The sequence below is a fragment of the Euprymna scolopes genome, chromosome 7 (genome assembly GCF_053919585.1).
Source record: "Euprymna scolopes isolate OS-2025 chromosome 7, ASM5391958v1, whole genome shotgun sequence".
Lineage (NCBI taxonomy): Eukaryota > Metazoa > Mollusca > Cephalopoda > Sepiida > Sepiolidae > Euprymna > Euprymna scolopes.
In genome coordinates, this window is record NC_136488.1 from 38136156 (window position 1) to 38154472 (window position 18317).

Genomic DNA, 18317 nt, shown 5'->3' on the forward strand with positions numbered 1-18317 from the left:
AATATGTATTATTTTAAAGAAACAGTAGCAAAGTACATTTTGTTATTGCAGAGAACACAATAATAAACAATAATAATAAATTTAAATCGACACGGTAGAATATAATACAGATTTCTCAGATATATTACTATTTTGTCTAACTTTAAAAAATTCGACTTACTTAATTTTATATATTAGATACATTCTGATCAAATTTCATTTTTTAAACACAGAATTACACATTCTGCAGAGAGTTGCAACCTTGGTTGAAGTGAGTGTCCCTAATGATGGAGGTCTGAACAGAGCTGAAAGGGAAAAGCAGACCAAATATCAAGGTCTCATGTATGATATGAAAAGAAACTGGAATCTTAGAGCGATTTCAATCATACCAGTTATTATAGGTACCACAGGGCTTATGAAGAAGAACCTGAAGTCCTACCTAACTAACATTCCTGATAACCAAATGCAAAAGAGATCCAGACAATTACACTTAAGAGAACAACGAGGATACTAAAAAGAGCTCTCGGTTGATTTTAATAAAAAGCAGGGCAATGTTGGCAGCTGGTTTTGCTAGCCCATACCCCGCGTTACAATCTTCAAAGGAAGAAAATTAAAATAAAAAAATAAATAAATAAAAATGCAAGCGTTAGAAAGATGAAGTTAAGGAAGGTTATGGTTTGACAGATATTTTTGAGAGGGCGTCGTAAAAAAAAAACTCTTACATACTTGACAATCTAAAAAAATAAAAAGAAACATAAAATATTGAAAACATAATCACTTTTGTTATTATAACAATAAATTAACACGAGCAACTTAAAATCAAGATTTTATCTTTTCATCACTCTGACCTTCACTCATAACCTGTAATGGAAGACTTACATCAGATCCATTGCCATTGTCATTGGTAAAATGGTTGGATCATTCCGCTGCTCTAGAAGGTATCTCATTCCTGACACTATCCACTACCAAACTAAAGTAGCACTCACCTTAAACGGAGTGAACCAGTTCCTCAGCAGGAGGAAGTTTCACGGAAATATCAAATTCACAAAAGGTTCCCAGTCGCTTGTATATCCTTGTTAAGGAAGATGATGACATTAGGCTTTTGCAGTTCTGATAAGGAAGTGCTGATGTCCTCCTATATATGCTGTGCCTGTTATTCCCAAATGGTCACTTATCTAGTACTGGACAGGTTCAACGTTACTTAACTTTGCTGATCTAACTAGAACCAATGTGTCATGGTTATAATGTTGTATACTTGTGAGAAATAATAGCAGCAGTAATCGTAATATGTGTTTATTGTACCAGTTGTAGTATAGAGTCATTACTCTCTCTTATCTTCTTTAACATTGTGGCTATTGTAATCAACATAATGTGTAAAGTTGGTTTCTTTAGGTCTTTGTAATAGTAATAATAATAATAATAGTGTCATAGCAAAGAAAACAATAACATACACATCTGAGGTTGAAATTTGTAGTTTCATCATATACAGTATTACAACAAGCGTCTTCCTCTCACAAACTTTCTGCAAGAGAACAGAGAAAGAACCCCCAAAACACGTCTACTTTTTCCAAACCAAAACTCAGAGAGGCTAGTTTGTCACATTCAACTCTTCATAATTTATTTTGAATATGTTAACCTTATTTCTAGTAGAAATATTCTACATAACTAACACAGCTGCGAATATGCTATATCTTTATAAAGCCACCATTTGCCATTGTATAGGGTATTACTGCCTTATCTGAGTTGGTGTAACAACCATTAGAATCTTTCCCTTGGACAGAGTGCAAAAACAAAATCTCTAACCTATATAGGTCCTGCACTGTTAGCCAAGATCCAATCCCTGTCACATCACTGTATTGTAGTTCTGTGCTTGTTACTGCCATGGAATGTACTCCAATGACTAACTGCACTTGCACACTTTAAACCAAAATACTCCTAACTCACTTGATGTTGCAATATTTTGGAAGTATAATGGGGTATGATCCCACACAGTTGGACGATTCTATTTATAAACGATGATGCTAGGAACTGACGAATCGAATCAATTCACGTTCTGCTACCAACCAATCAGAAACCAGAATTGCTGCATAAATATTAAACCTTTTCTGTAGCAATTTCACATGTTTTTTTTTCGTCTCGATACGGTAAGAATATTTTGCTCTGTGGAACTGTCTACTACAAACAAGTCACCTTTCAGGACTTGTGTGTAACAACGAACCATCGGAAACTGTTCTGTCTACTGCAAGCCAGTCACCTCTCAAGACTTGTTTAGAACAACGAACCATCTTAAACTGTTCTGAAACTAAACATGGCTTACACTTCTAGACTTGATTAGCAGCAAGATTTCACCACTTCACAAAAGGAATTATCTCTCTGATCCCTATTTCCCCAACTGCATCAACGTGCAGAAATTTAAATATAATGTGACCAAGCAGCTTACTACCCAACTCCCTACCCAAGTTGCCCTCTATAAATATGTCCCCTACCACAGTAGCCCCTTATGGTTCAGACATGTGCATGCAGTGTGATGATGTATAGAGGTGAAATCTGACCAGTGAAGAGTTAAGACATGAGTTTCATGGAGAGAAATGATGTGATAGTTGATATGATGGATGTGTAAAGAAAGTTGTTCGTTCTGATGATTCAATGTGGACAGTATAAGGTGATTGTACAGAACAGGAGATTTTGAAGCTATGATCACGTTGAAAAAATGGATGAGAGTTCTTGGCTCAGGAGATGCAGAACAGTTAAAGTAGCAGGCCCAGTTCACAGAGGAAGGCCAAGGAAAACATGAGAGAAAGTGATAAGTGAGAAAGAGGGATACATAAACACACGTGTGAATTCGATTTTTAAAGCCGTCCAACATATGCCAGCATGTAAAACAGGCATTTAATTAATGTTGTTGTTGTTGTTGTTGTTCATGATGATGATGATGATGATTTGTTTAGAACTGTCCAACTGTTAATACTGTGGGACTACTATCCGACTGTTAATACTGTGGGACTACTTCCCAACTGACTATAACATGATCGTTTTCAAGTGTAATGTAAATAATTTTTTTAAAAATAATTAAACCTTACCCAAGTTCCACCATTAACAATCATCACGGTGTTGTCTCACCGTCTACCCGACAGTCATTAATTCTTATCCTCGAGTGGCCCTTGGGTCTCGATAAGCGATGCCACCCTCTCCTCCTCGTAGGAAATGACATGTTTTGATTCCACCGTATTACTATACATCAACTAAAATGAAATTGAACTCCTATAAAATAAAAACCACCTGTTCTATCTTCTTATCGTATAACAAGTTATGTTCATCTTAAACTTTATATCATTACTAGTGGGAGTGACGCCCGGCTTTGCCCGGACGTAAAATATGTTTAAATATGATATTTCGATTTGTCCAGTTTCGTATATATTATTTTCGAGTCGTGATTTAAAAAATAAAATAAATATATTTAGATGCCATCAGCTAGAATCGAAAGCAAAACTGCAGCATTCAAAGCTGGTGATGTACCAACGTGACACGCACATAAACTGATTAAAAATTAAAAATTAAAAATAAACTAAGATGAATATACAAAATGTTTAACGAATTTTCAATTTTGACTCATTTTTGACCCTTTAAAAACAATTTTAACCTACTAAATAAATCCATAAATTCAACTACATACAACTACCCATAAAAGAACAGCCCGTAAAAAATCCAATCATTTGAGGCACCTAGCGCCGCTATGCGAATTTTAGTTTCGAAGGAGACATCGTTTGAAAATATGGAAACAGGCAGACTGACAGACAGACCGATAGACAGACATATAGTTGTTTATATATTGGATTTTAAAATATTCATATTATTTCCTTGTTTATTCCAATCGATTGTTCAAATTATTTAAAATTTAATTAATTATTTTAAATAAAATTCATTAAAAAATTGCTTATTGTCAGTCGTCTTCTGCAGAAATGGGCTGTCAATTGCTTAGGGGTTTGTTTAATAACTAGTAATAGTAAATTTCAAAATTTGAATATTGACAACATGTGGGTACGAATACAAAAATAAAACATACATTTTAAAATTATTGTGAAACATTTTCTCAAATGAGCTTATTGTCATCATGATACTAGTGTTTTCTTAATAATTCATAATCAAAAAAAATGTTCGTTTTTCACTTGTTTAGATAATTTTTTAATCAAAATAATTCATATTTTTTAAAATAATTCATATTTTTTATTTCTCTCATGCTGTTTACAATTTGACCAAAATTTATTTGTAGTTTTTATTGATTTATTTTTCTTTGATTTTTGTTTATTTCCTTTTTTAATGATATTTAATGAAGAAAAAAAAAATTAATGAAAAAAAAAAATATTTAATGAAGAAAAAAAAAGAGCAAGAGTGTGCAAAAAAAATATCATTTCTGTCCCCAAATTTTAAGAAATGTTTTTAGATGATGAACATTTTTTTCAAGAAAGCCGGCAATTTTACCTGCAAGCCACAGGATCGGCGCTCGTAAATCGAATATATATATATATATATATATATATATATATATATATATATATATATATATATATATATATATATATATATATATAATTATTACAATAATATCTTTTAAATACCTACAGACAAATATATATATATATATATATATATATATATATATATATATATATAAACATAAACATATATATATATATATATATATATATATATATATATATATATATATATATATATATATATTTGGTAAAACTGGTAATTAGTAAAAACCTGAAGAGAGTGCTCAATATTATTGCAGGGCAAATATGTGTCTTATTTATTTATATTTTTATTACAGTTTTATCTGTTTGGTTACATATGTTTCGGATGTTGGTCAGTGTTTACGATCTAACAGCCTCGTCAGACCTTACAGAAATGGTTGGTTAGTATTAGGAAGAATTGTTTTTAGGAGGAATACGGAAAAAAAGAGGGGGAGTTTGGAGTAGGAGATAATAGTCGGGTAATGACAATATTTCAGTTTTGAAGTTTAAAGTATATTAGGTTGTATTGTATGTGGGGGTAGCAGATTCAGGTAGGCTTGGGTGGAGATATGTGTATATAGGGAGGGGGTGGAGAGAGGATGGTAAAGAGAAAAGAAAAAGAGAGGGGTAATGAGAGGAGAGGGGGGGTAAAAGTTTCAATTTTTGGGGTTTAAAATTTTGACTACTTTTTTCCTGTTCGACAAGGTATATTAATTAGATGAGAGGGGGGGGAGAGATGGGAGGAAATGGAGAGAGAGGAGAGGGGGTTAGTATAGCTGTCATTTTTGGCAGTTACAGAGTTACGTGGTCGTTGTTCATTTCATACAGACGTTGACGCACGCATAAGAGCGTATAATACATATACATACATATTACAGACCAATGTGTAGACACATAGGCACATATATATAAAAACAATGCCTATGCAGATGTATATGGGTCTACATGCAGATATATACGCACATACACGCAACTCGTACACATATATATATACTCGCATATATATACAGATATAAGTACATGCTCACACATAAATAAGCATACACACACGCATCCGAGTACATATACGTGGATATACAGATCTCCAGTAAGAAGTAGATGCATACATACACATACACAGACATATACATACAAGTACACACATACGCACGGGCTCATGCACACGTATACATAATTACCTAAAAATATATATTTATAAAATATAAATATGTAGACCCATATAGGCACATATATATACACATATACACAAATATATGCATATCCACACATGCACATACATACATACGCATACCGGCATGGATACATCTATGCCTAGTAAATAAAGTAAAGTTAGGATAAATAAATAAATAAATAAATAAATAATAATAATAATAATAATAATAATAAATAAATAAGTGAGTACATTGTTTAATTTAGTTAAGTTATTTTAGTTAATACTGCGAGGGTTATATAATATATATAAGCATATACAAGAATACATATTCATAAAAATATAAACATGCATACACATACAGACATATATACATATATACACAGAGATGCGTGTATTTATGCTGAGTAAGTAAGGTAAAGTTAGGGTAGATAAATGAATGAATAGATAAAGGATAAATAAGCGGGTGTAGATAATGCAAGGTTAGGTGGACATGTTGAAGTTATGTTCGAAATGCATGTTGTTGATTTAATTTTTAGGGGTCTACATTGATTTGCTTTGCTTATTATTAGGTTCATATACATAGAGGGGGGCTCTTAACATGTTGCCTTGGGCACTGGGCAGTGGCTATGTTTATCAGTGTGAAGTATGTTGTGGGTATAGGCATACAGACACATATATGTATATAAATCCAGGCATAGCTACATCTGTACATATATGTTCACTCATGCGCATGTACATAGGCACACATACCTTATCGAACAGGAAAAAAAAGTAGTCAAAATTTTAAAACTAAAAAAATTATACTCTTTCCCCCCCTCCTCTCATTACCTCCTCTCTTTTTTCTTTTCTCTTTACCATCCTCTCTCCCCCCCTCCCAATATCCACATATCTCCACCCAAGCCTATCTGAATCTGCTACCACCACACACACAATACAACCTAATATACTTTAAACTTAAAAACTGAAATATTGTCATTACCCGCCTTCCCCCTCTATTATCTCCTACCTCCAAACTCCCCCTCTTTTTTTTCCGTATTCCTCCTAAAAACAATTTTTTCCTCATAGTAACCAACCATTTCTGTAAGATCTGACGAGGCTGTTAGATCGTAAACACAGTCCAACATCTGAAACACATGTAACCAAACAGATAAAACGGTAATAAACACACACACACACACACACACACACACACACACACACACACACACACACACACACACAGATATATATATATATAAAGAGATTAGAACAACAGTCTAAAGAGCAGAGTGTATTTTAATGTATAAGTAAATGCATTAATACAATTAAAAGAAAACAGTAGTCGTTGTAATGTAGATATATAATAAGCTCGATAGGCATAGATATCCTAGAGCTATTTTAATATTGAGTAAAATGATTGATAATTAAAATGAAAAATTAAAAATCGGTTTCAGAAGGAAGAACAAACAAAATCAATAAATTGCATGATCGTTTCGGAAACGATGCTTTTATTGAGACGGACAATACCTCTTGGACAATAATTTTATCATTTGATTTTATAAAACAAAGTCTCCTCATCAGCACAAAGAGTGGGTGGGGGATTAAAGACACCAAAACTAAAACTAGCATTTTTTAAGTAAGGCAGATATATCCTTTATTCGTCCTCCTTTAAGTCTGTAAGTATCAACATCAATGCATTCATTGGGATGTTTACTGTAGTTCATATATATATATATATATATATATATATATATATATATATATATATATATATATATATATATATATAACCTTTTATAAAATACAGCAGTTTCGTAAATAACAAACACTTCCGTTTTGGTGGCAAAAACGAATGACACAGGTAAGGAAGACATTTTTCTATAACACAAATGGGTTAGTCAAATTAATCTGGAGCAAGAAACTAGATCCAATATTCGAAACATTTTTTTACTTTTTTTTTAACGGAGGTGGTATTTGATAAACACTGCTGGAGAGCTATGGTTTGATATACTATTTTGTTTTTAAATACCCAAAACAGTGTTTTATGATAAACAACTGATGATCCTTAAAATAATATTGGGACTAGCATGGATTATTGGAAGCAAACTAACACAGTGGTTGCAAGAGATTGATTGACTTACTAGCAACATAGTTTTCTAACGAAGCAGTTGGGATTATTATTTTTATTTTAAAGATATTTTTAAATGGTTGAAAAACTTGTAAGACTATATATACATATATATGTGTGTGTGTGTGTGTGTGTGTGTGTGTGTGTGTGTGTGTGTGTGAAGAGAGAGAGAGAGAGAGAGAGAGAGAGAGAGAGAGAGAGAGAGGAGCGACTAGATGAAAAAGAGAGAAAGGGACGAATGGCCATAGGAGCCGTTCTAATTATTTATTTTGTAAGAATATTTTGTTTATTATTAATTTTCGAATCTATTCTCTTACAACTAGCCAAAGATTTGTTAATTACGTTTTGAATATACTGAAGCAGAATTCTCCTATTCCTCCTAAACAAACTTTGATATTCCAAATTTTGATTTTTTGCTATATAAGGAATCATTGGAGACCTACACTTTTAAATAGTTAGGCAAAATGATCACTCTCTGCCCCACCGCAAGGTTTTAGTTTATTTATTGTTTTATAAGTTCATTGAATAGTGCAAAACGCACCCCTCCTTATGATAGAGACATAAAAGCCATCCCTGTTTATTTGCATTCACGATACAGGATACAGGATGAACTAAGATGATAACACTTTGAGATTAGCTATTAGCCAATCAGAGACTGTTCAGCTCGCATCAAATTATCCGAATGATTGAGTCAGATCACGGTTGGTGGTCGGATCCACCTTACTGTGCATGGGTTCTTACTTATTTTTCAAGGGTATGATTTTTTTGTTGTTTTTCTTCCTCGCGTGGTATCGCATCCCATGGTTCATGACATTAAAAGTGAAACAACCTACTATGATATTGAGGCATACGCAGTAGGATAAATCTGACTAAATCGTGCCGACCATTTTATACCTGTGAACAGCATGCAAAACAATCTCTGATTGGCCAAAGCAAATTTATGTACCATTATAAAAGTGAGCTCAAACTCTTCATGTTTTTTTCTCCGTTACACACACACACACACACACACACACACACACACACACACACAATTATGGCTATAATTTTTACAAGGGTTGTGAATAAAGAATTAATAACTCCACCACTTCATTTCGAAGTCGCTTTTGAACTCTATCTTGGCAAAAGAGAGATTTGTGGGCATTCCCCAGATAAGTCAACAATATCCAGTCTTAGGAATATCAGACCTTTATATATGTAAAATATTGCAATCATTGGTACCGAACTAAATATATGTCTTCAGTTTAAAATCTAGTTTACATCTGTCTTAAAAGGTTATAAACACAGAAGAAAATCGGTGTCTGAGCGTTGATCCTTTGAATGGGACCAGGCTAGTTGTAGAGTTTATAAATTTTACAAGACATTTTTAACTCAATAGACGTGCTCCAAGTTCGAATAAAGAGAATCACCAAGATTTTGATCACCAGTTGCTGTCTAAGTTTTAGCCATATGTAATGGTTTATCCTGCGTATATATCGATAAATCATCTCTATATATGATGTCGAAAATCATTGATGAAGACAACACACATTCTAACTCTTTAGTTATTGTTATCATCCTTCATCTTTGTGTATTATTAGATTGTTGTAGTCATTCTGCATTCTATAAAACCAATGTATTTATTTGTGTGCATAATATATACAGGGGTTGGGCAAAATAATGGAAGCACCTTATGAATTTTACATCAACTAACAAGTGTTTTAAATCTATAAAATAAAAATGAAAAATTGCAAAAAATGTTGGTTTTATGTTTTCAGCAAGATACGAGTCTTTCTAGCGTGGTCACAGGAATGTCTACAGGGCCTTTGAGAGGGAAAACCTGTTAGTGCATGACCTTTCTGTCCGCTCTCTTTCCCACATTGGTCATATCTAGAAAATTCAGTTGCACTACATTATATATTCTGAGTAATAGATAATGTAGTGCTTATTTAGAATTACACTTGATTAAAAAAAAAAAGTACAGAAAATTGTTTATGATGTACGTACTCGTTACGGAACGAAAATGTCATATTCCAAAAATCGCATAAATTGATCAAGTAACTTTTTATTAAAAATCAAATTTTACGATTTTTAGCGATTAAATAGTTTTAATTATTTTGAATACATACAAAATCTCTGTAGTCGAATTGAATTGTCACCCTTGCATTTTGGCAATATGAAACAATATGGCCGCTTCATGGCTTTTTAATATTATTCGATTTTCTTAATTAAAAAACACTACTTGATCAATTTACGCTTTTGTTTCTAAACAGATAAAATGAAAACGTTAAGACATATGTTCTTTAATTATCCATGAAATTTCTATGATCTTTGTTAGCAATACATTAATTCTCAATATTATAATATAAATTCTCAGGCTATATCTTACCTGTTATTCCACAATGTGTCTAGTGGTTTTCTGTAAATGAATCCACTTACATATCTTGTCAATACAAAAGAAAACCAATGATTACTGTTTTATGTAATAGAGAATATTTCGGGAGATTGGCCTTTTTTTTTTTTTTTTTTTTTACACAGTGATCACCACTTATCAAGGCCCGGAAGCCACTCAGGGATAAGGGTTATTGCAAGTACATTACGTTAGTGTGGAGATTTGATGAAGTGTTTACTTAAGGGGGCGGTTCATTAGGAATTTGTTAACATTGGACTTGAAGACATCCAAGTTGGAGTCCGGAGGGAAGCAGGCAGACGGAACAGAGTTCCACAGGAGTGCAGTTCTAAGAAAGAAGCTTTGTTCATGGAATCCGCGTTTTGATTTAGGCACAGATATAGAGTGGGGGAAAGTTTTCACAGTGGATTCAGCTAGACGGGTGTTTTTCGTGAAAGATTGGCGAGGGGGGACCAGGGATTGGAGTTCAGACGAGCACCTGCCATGAAAATAACGATAAAACAAGGATAGGCTCGCAACGTCTCTTCTGTGGGAGAGGGGTTGCAGGGTAGAGAAAAGGGCATCCCCCACTAAGCCACGAAGTCTATTTTATACTCTGTCAAGGCATGATAGGCTGTTTTTGGCAGCTCGTGCCCAGATATGGCAACAGTATTCCATCCTTGGACGTACTTGGCTTTTATATAGATAGAGAATTGCATCAGTAGTGAGATATCTTCTGGAGCGGTAGAAGGATCCCACCATCTTTCCAGCGACCTTGGCAACAGACTTGATGTACGTGTTCCATTTCAGATCAGGAGTAAAGGTCGAACCCAGAAGCTTGTCAAAACACGGGGCCTCACCCAGACGAGAGCCATCCATCACAATTGATGCCAGCTGGGGATCAGAGCGTTGATGATGTAAAGATAGGAGTTTGGTTTTGGATGCATTAAAGGTAACCAGCCACATCTTCCCCCACTGAACCACACGCTCGAGATCAGAGGAGAGAGAATCAGAGAGAACTTTGTCATTTACAGCCTTTGATGTGTTGCCGTAGATGGTCGTGTGATCAGCATAGATGTCAACGAATGATTTAAGTATGTGTTTAGGGAGGTCATTGATGTAGATCAGGAAGAGAGTTGGGCCCAGGATTGACCCCTGAGGGACTCCAGCATTTATATTGCAGGCCTCCGATTTTTGTCCATCTACTACTACTCTTATGAGCCTATCGGAGAGAAATGATTTAATGATTGAGAAAACATTTCCAGTTATACCGTAGCTGGAAATCTTGTGAAGTAGACCCTTGTGCCATACCTTGTCGAAGGCCTTTGATATGTCAAGAGCAATTGCCCTAGAAAGGAAGCCTTTGTCAAGAGATTCACTAATCCTGTGAGATATAACCGTCAGCACATCTGCGGTAGATCTTGCAGAGCGGAAACCATATTGTGTGTCACTAAGAAGTCACCTTAATTCCCACTGTTGTTTAGTGTTTGTGTGTGTACACACACACACACACACACACACATACACATATATTAGTAAGTTATAAAAATATATATGGTAATTAAGCGATATAGAATATTCCGCATTTTATTCTCGTGAGAATTCATCAGGCATGCATTTTTTTTTATATACGCACTCGCTATTGAAATTTTAGTTAGCCAATCAGCTTCCTAGTTTCCACCGTGCCCATCCTAATCAGTTCCCGCCCATTGGCTGATTAGGATGGGCGCGGTGGAAACTAGGAAGCTGATTGGCTAACTGAAAATTCAATAGCGGGTGCGTATATAAAAACATGAGGTAACCACAACTCTTTACATAAGCCTGACGAATTCTCACGAGAATGAAACGCGGAATATTCTGTGTAGCTTAATTGCCATATATATTTTTATAACTTACTGCCTAGCTCTACCTATGCATTGAGCACTGTTAAAGTAAATACTGAAAATTTACACATAAAATTATATTTTCATATATTAATTTATGTGATAGAATTAAGTAGTCATATATATATATATATATATATATATATATATATATATATATATATATAATACATACATGTCTGAATTCGTGAATCGTCTAGTGGAAATCAAATCGATAGATGTTATATAGAGAGGTTTGAAACACCGGTAGATATATTTGTGTGTGTGTGTGTGTGTGTGCGCGCGCGCGTGTGTGTGTGTGCATAACTATATATATTTGCATATTGATCTCTAGTGGTTATGTCAATGTGTGTATAACATTTAAAGGACTGTTCACTAGACATTCACAGATTGCAAAACATATGTTCCATTTTAGCCGGGTCTTGGTTCATCTGTTTGGATCATCGAACCTGAAATAAAGCTATTTAACTTCGCCAAAGAAAAAGACCAACACAGAAATCATTGATAAAATAATATTTACATGTTTTTAATTCCGGTAGTCCCTTTTTTCTCGAAGTTGCAAGCACCATTCTTATTCACATTTCCAGTCTGTTAGAGCTGACCCGCCTCCTAGTCAGAGAACCTAACTTCTCTTGTCAGCTCCAAAACCTAACTCCTCTAACTAACTCAATCTCCACATCCTATTCTAAGATCCACATCATCTTAAGTGACCTCTATGACAGACTACGTCAGACTGCTAGAGGTCAGACCTATTTTTAAATTATTGTTATTAATTTAATCGTTCTAAAACTTATTTGGTTTATACTATTTCTCTGAGCATTATCTTTCTAGTTTATATTTATATAAACATTTATTTCAACTAGAATTTTATTTCAAACAACCAATTTATGCTAGGCTAGCAAGGTTATCTGGCATTGTCCGGCATTGCTTATGTTACACCACTTCCAAAGAAAAAGTACTGCTTTAGGAGAATGACCCCTTGAAACCAACTACACTACAATCTTTGTTAAGGTGTCATATTTCTCTTTATTTACAAGTTAAATTAATTTTAGATTGTATTGGCCTTTGTTTTGAAATAGATAAAATGATGATCAACCTTGGAATTTCTTCGATTTCTCTTAGTAATAGATTATTTTTTAATATTGTAGCATAAATTCTCAGGCTGTATCTTGTATACTATTTCCCAATGTGTTCTAGTCACTTTCTATGAATGAATCCATTTACATATTTTGTTAATGCAAAAGAAAACCAAGAAGAGTATTTGAGAGAGAGAGAGAGAGAGAGAGAGAGAGAGAGAGAGAGAGAGAGAGAGAGAGAGAGAACTTCCTTGGTTAAAAATCTCACTACTCTCCTATTGAAATTACGACGATAAAGAATCTCAAGAGAAATAAATAGGTTTTTCCTCCTGCACATCTAATTGGAAGAAATTTCCAAGTTTAGCTGCAGTGATTGCTGACAAGAGCCGTATAAAAACAGTAGTAAGCCACTCGGGCAAGTAATTTTATAACTGCCGAGTATTTTCTTTTCTTAACCAATGAAATCACTTATTTTTCTGGCCAATCAGAGACGTTTCCTTTTATGAACCAGTTAAGATCATCGTTTTGTTTTTCTGTATGTGTTAATATTTTTATCCATCCTGTTATTTTCTTCTCAGAGGGACTCAATTTGTCAAATTAGGCTCCTCTCTACTTAGTAAATGGGAAGGATTGTAGCCTGATCAAAAATGGCTGCCGACAGCATCTAAACGTTTAGTCCATTTCGTATAGAGTCATTCTCCTGAGTACAATTTCCTGGAAAGTTGTCATCCATTACTTAGCTTGATTATGGTTCACTAAGAATATAAGATAAAAGATATTTTTGAACAAGACTGATAATCCGACAATTGGATCATCCTTTTTTGCTGAAGGTTTTATTTTCTTTTTAGGGTAACCACGTGATATCCAATGACAGCAGACACTTCTAAAGTTTTATGTATACACTAGCCGACTTTGCTGACTCGCTATCACGTTGTAAAGTTCGCTATTTAAAACATTAATATAAACTAGCGGAACTGTGGAAATTCTGCAGCGGAATCTTCCATATGTAATATATTGTTGTTGGGCATTCTGTGGACATTTAGAGTGAATGGAGACCCCCCCCGCGATATTATTGTAGCCCTTTTGTTAAAACTGCAAAAGTGTTTATCTAAGTAATCTGTTTAATGTAGTCTCTGAATATATCTGGTTATTACGGTTTATCTTCAATATTTTTATAAGAGTTTGTGACATATTTCCATTGTATGGACGCCTGGCGTGAATGGAAATCCCACAATATCGTTATGCCATCTTTAGAAATAGACACTACTTTTGGATCCTAGCCAGAAGACCAAGAAAGTATATTTTAGTTTCACACACAACCCAAAACGAGATATTTTTTTTTTTTTTTAACATTGCGTCTTCGGTGATTGGGAGATCCTATTTATTAAAAAGGCAGATAGAAGGTGATAATATACTACGAACATTAAATTAGCGTATCTATATATTAATTTTATGTTCGTAGTATGTTATCACATTCTATCCTCCTTTTAAATAAATAGGATCTCCAGATCGAATAATTTATATTCTGGAAACCGTGACACACGTTAAAGGTACTACGGTATTAATATATAGATAAAAAAATTTCATTAATAACTTATAAACTTATAAACACGATAGAAAATCTTTCACATTTATTTATGTAGATATAATATTAACATTTTGGTAAGGTCGATACAACTTTATCTCTTAATGAGACCATAAAGAAAGAAAAAGAAAAAAGCATGTTTGTCCTGTGGAAAATTTCTCCACTGAAAGGTAGAGGTTAACAAGGATTTCATTCTATGTCGTGCTAATACACTCGACAGCGACTGCCATTTTCAAAAATGGCCAGGAGCTAGCTTACTAGCTAAGGGTTACGGAAGAAGAGCCTCAGAACAATATATTTGCAAACAATTTATTAACAAAGGTTTAATAAGTAAAATGATAGTTAATTGCATTTAGTTCAATAAATAATCGGTTAAAGCACAACGGAAAACAATCCTTACATTGGTAGAGTTAAATTTTGAGGCGGAGATAAATTACAGTCGCATTCCAACCTTGTCGATAAAGGAACTTTTGATCGTCCTCTTCCAAGTAGAGGTCATGGTTGCGAATATATCCGCATAAAATGCCAACACTTCGATCATAGTCGCATTCCGACAGATTCATGGTAGAATAGTTCACGGCTTCGAATATGGTCGCGAAATACGTAGACAAGTTGGTGATGCTTCTTTTGGTGTGAGAGGAGTATTCGTCCAGCAACGACAACAATTTCCGATGGAAGACATTTTTTAAGCAAGCCAGAGTCAGCTTAGAGTTACCATCGCTAATTTTCAGGAGGAAATCTTTCACGCTCACCTTGTTTTCTCCAAACTCCGGAAATAGAACAGAAGATTTACGGAGGGATTTATCGGCGAAGATCTTCTGCGCAAACGATTCAACATCAATTGTTCCTTGCTCGTCCTGAAGGTCGTTAGCCAGAGAGAGCATCGTTGCACTGGTTCTACGCAGAAAAGAAAACTTGTCAGTTGTAGCTTTTCGGTTTTGGGAGGCAGATTTGTACTCTATGGTTAGTCGAGTATCGGGAATCCTTAAATCGGCACCACCGTTGATTAGACGAGTAACGAAGGCGCTGTAGAGGTGCTCTTTGTGATTACCAATTCGGAAGAAACCAAGTGTACAGGTGTTCTTGAAGTTCCCCAGCTTCTCACATAGCTGGTAATGATCGGGCGATTCTAGTTGGGTCAAGAGAGAATTCTCGGAATCCATAGAGAGTAACCAGCTATCAAAGGATTTAATGGGGTAACTGCACATCATGCTACCGTCAGTATAAAGACACTTCCATATCCCGGGACCATATCTTAGAGGCGAAAAGATCCCAGGCACAGACATGGTCATGAAAACGGCGCGTTTGATCGGGAGGTCCGGCGTAAGTTTCGGGTGGCAATAATCCATCGTCTGCTTGTCGACATTGGTCACAACAAGGCAGAGTTCTTTACCGGTCTTCTCATACAACTCTATAAACGTCAAGTCGGGATTAAAGGACAGCGATTCGAGAAGCTCCGCGAACCAAATGAAGAATTTTGTGCCGAAGTTCCAGCCGTAAGTTTCGGAAAAGTTTTCGGGGAAATCTTCACATCCGAGTTGGTCATCGATGATCATATTGTCCAAGTGTTTGTTGAAAGCGTCCTGAATATCATTGGAGTCCAGCCCCAGCGCGAGCAACGAAGCTACGAGACCGCCTGTACCGACACCGGCAAAACGCTTCACCTTTTCTAAGATGCCGACTTTTTCGAGAACCCGTAATGCTCCAGAGTAAGTGAAGGCTTCGGCAGGACCGCTGGCAAACACCAAATTCTCGATGCCATAATCTCGGCATACCAGATCAGCAATTGGCAGAAGTCCTGAAACAGTCTTCTCCTCGGTCGGACGTCTCTGCCTGGATGATTGGCTTCCCATCGCGTACTCTATAATTATTTTCCGTTACGCTTTAACCGATTATTTATTGAACTAAATGCAATTAACTATCATTTTACTTATTAAACCTTTGTTAATAAATTGTTTGCAAATATATTGTTCTGAGGCTCTTCTTCCGTAACCCTTAGCTAGTAAGCTAGCTCCTGGCCATTTTTGAAAATGGCAGTCGCTGTCGAGTGTATTAGCACGACATAGAATGAAATCCTTGTTAACCTCTACCTTTCAGTGGAGAAATTTTCCACACTTTGCAACAATGGTTTGTTGCGACCTGTGACTAGGTAAAAATTGTAGAACCTTGTCGGTCTGGTAATAAGGGTAACGATTCAATTTCCTTCAACTCCAATCCCAAACTGAAATCACCACCAAAATTCAGTTCACTCCACCCCTCTTATAATCCAGTTAGCCAATCAAATAAGTTAAATGTAACATCTACCAATATAAAAAGAGGCATCGCCCACACAAAAGGTTTTTGCTGCCACTCTTCCTGAGAGTCGCAGGTAAGTGCTTCAAGTCTTCTCAACAGTCCAGAATATATTTAAAAAGTACAGGAAAATCTGTATGATTTACATAGCCATGACGGAAAGAAAATATCATATTTAAAAATGACGTAAATGGATCAAGTAGTTTTATTTTTCATAGGTAAAATAATTTTTAAACGATCAATGGGAACATGTAAACTTTTTTTTCGCAAGTTTGATTTATGCTGAATTATCTCCCTTGTTTCTTGAGTTACTCCTCGGTTAAATATAAAATTTTACATGCTTATTTAAAAATAAAACTACTTGATTAATTTATGTGATTTCTGGAATACGATATTTTTCTTATATCACGGATACTTACAGCATACAAATTTTTCTTTTTTTGTTTTAGAGAATTTTGGAAAAGCACCGAAAGAGGAAATCAATTTGGCTTTTCACTTACAGTTTAGAAATAAACTGCAATTTGTCGACAATCAGACTAATCCCTCTAAACAAAGGAATATTTGAACACAAATGCTAAATTGTCCAAGAAAAAACAAATCTTGTAAGACAATAATTTTTGTTATATTAAGGTCAAAACAATCATTTAATTAAAATACAATACCAAATAATAATTAATAAACTGCCATTTTTTAAACCAATATGCAAATTAGTTAACCTTGTGACTGATATTGCATATACATAAAGAGTATATAAATAGATGGTGTGTCTGTTGTGTGAAGTTAAATTAACTTGAAATAGTATGTTTTGACTTTATAATTAGTGCGAGAAACGGGTCTAATTTTGCATTTGTTCATTTAAACAAACAGTATTCAGCTAACAGTTCCAGTGTAACGATATATTGTTAGTCTGAAGGTTTCTTAGGAAAAATAATCTGAACTATCCGCATCAAAAGTTAAAACTAACATTTCCAATATGAGGTAAAGTAATAAAAAATAACTGAGCACAGCGGTAGCAGTATCAGAATTTTGGGGAAATTTTCAGGCGAGTCGCCATTTTGAATATACACCTATATTTCTATCAGATTTTAATAATAGTAAAACGTAATTTAAACCCGTAAATTTTATTTCAATAAAACGAGCAAAGACCAAATTTTAATATCATAAAAGCTTTAATAGATAAATAAACAATTTTATTTATTTTTCCTTCGATTTCTTCACTTAACATTTCACGGAATGTCGAACAAAACACTAGTTGAATCTTACGATATATTTTTAAAATGGCAAAATATATAACTTACCTGGTTAATGAGTAAGATATGCTTTCTTTTAATCTTCCTGTATGAGAATTTATTCATAT

At 34.5% G+C, this 18317-nt stretch overlaps 1 protein-coding gene across 1 annotated transcript; it reads right to left on the reverse strand.

Moving 5' to 3' along the window:
• Nucleotides 1–14963: 14963 nt before the first annotated feature.
• Nucleotides 14964–16535, reverse strand: LOC145280227 (uncharacterized). The gene has a single exon (XM_080132011.1). It carries the CDS (start codon nt 16519–16521, stop codon nt 15079–15081), a length of 1443 nt encoding a protein of 480 aa, XP_079988137.1. The 5' UTR covers nt 16522–16535; the 3' UTR covers nt 14964–15078.
• Nucleotides 16536–18317: the final 1782 nt, after the last annotated feature.

Excerpts from the sequence above, each read along its gene's own strand:
- LOC145280227 (XM_080132011.1), bottom strand. The coding sequence starts at position 16,521 with ATGGGAAGCCAATCATCCAGGCAGAGACGTCCGACCGAGGAGAAGACT.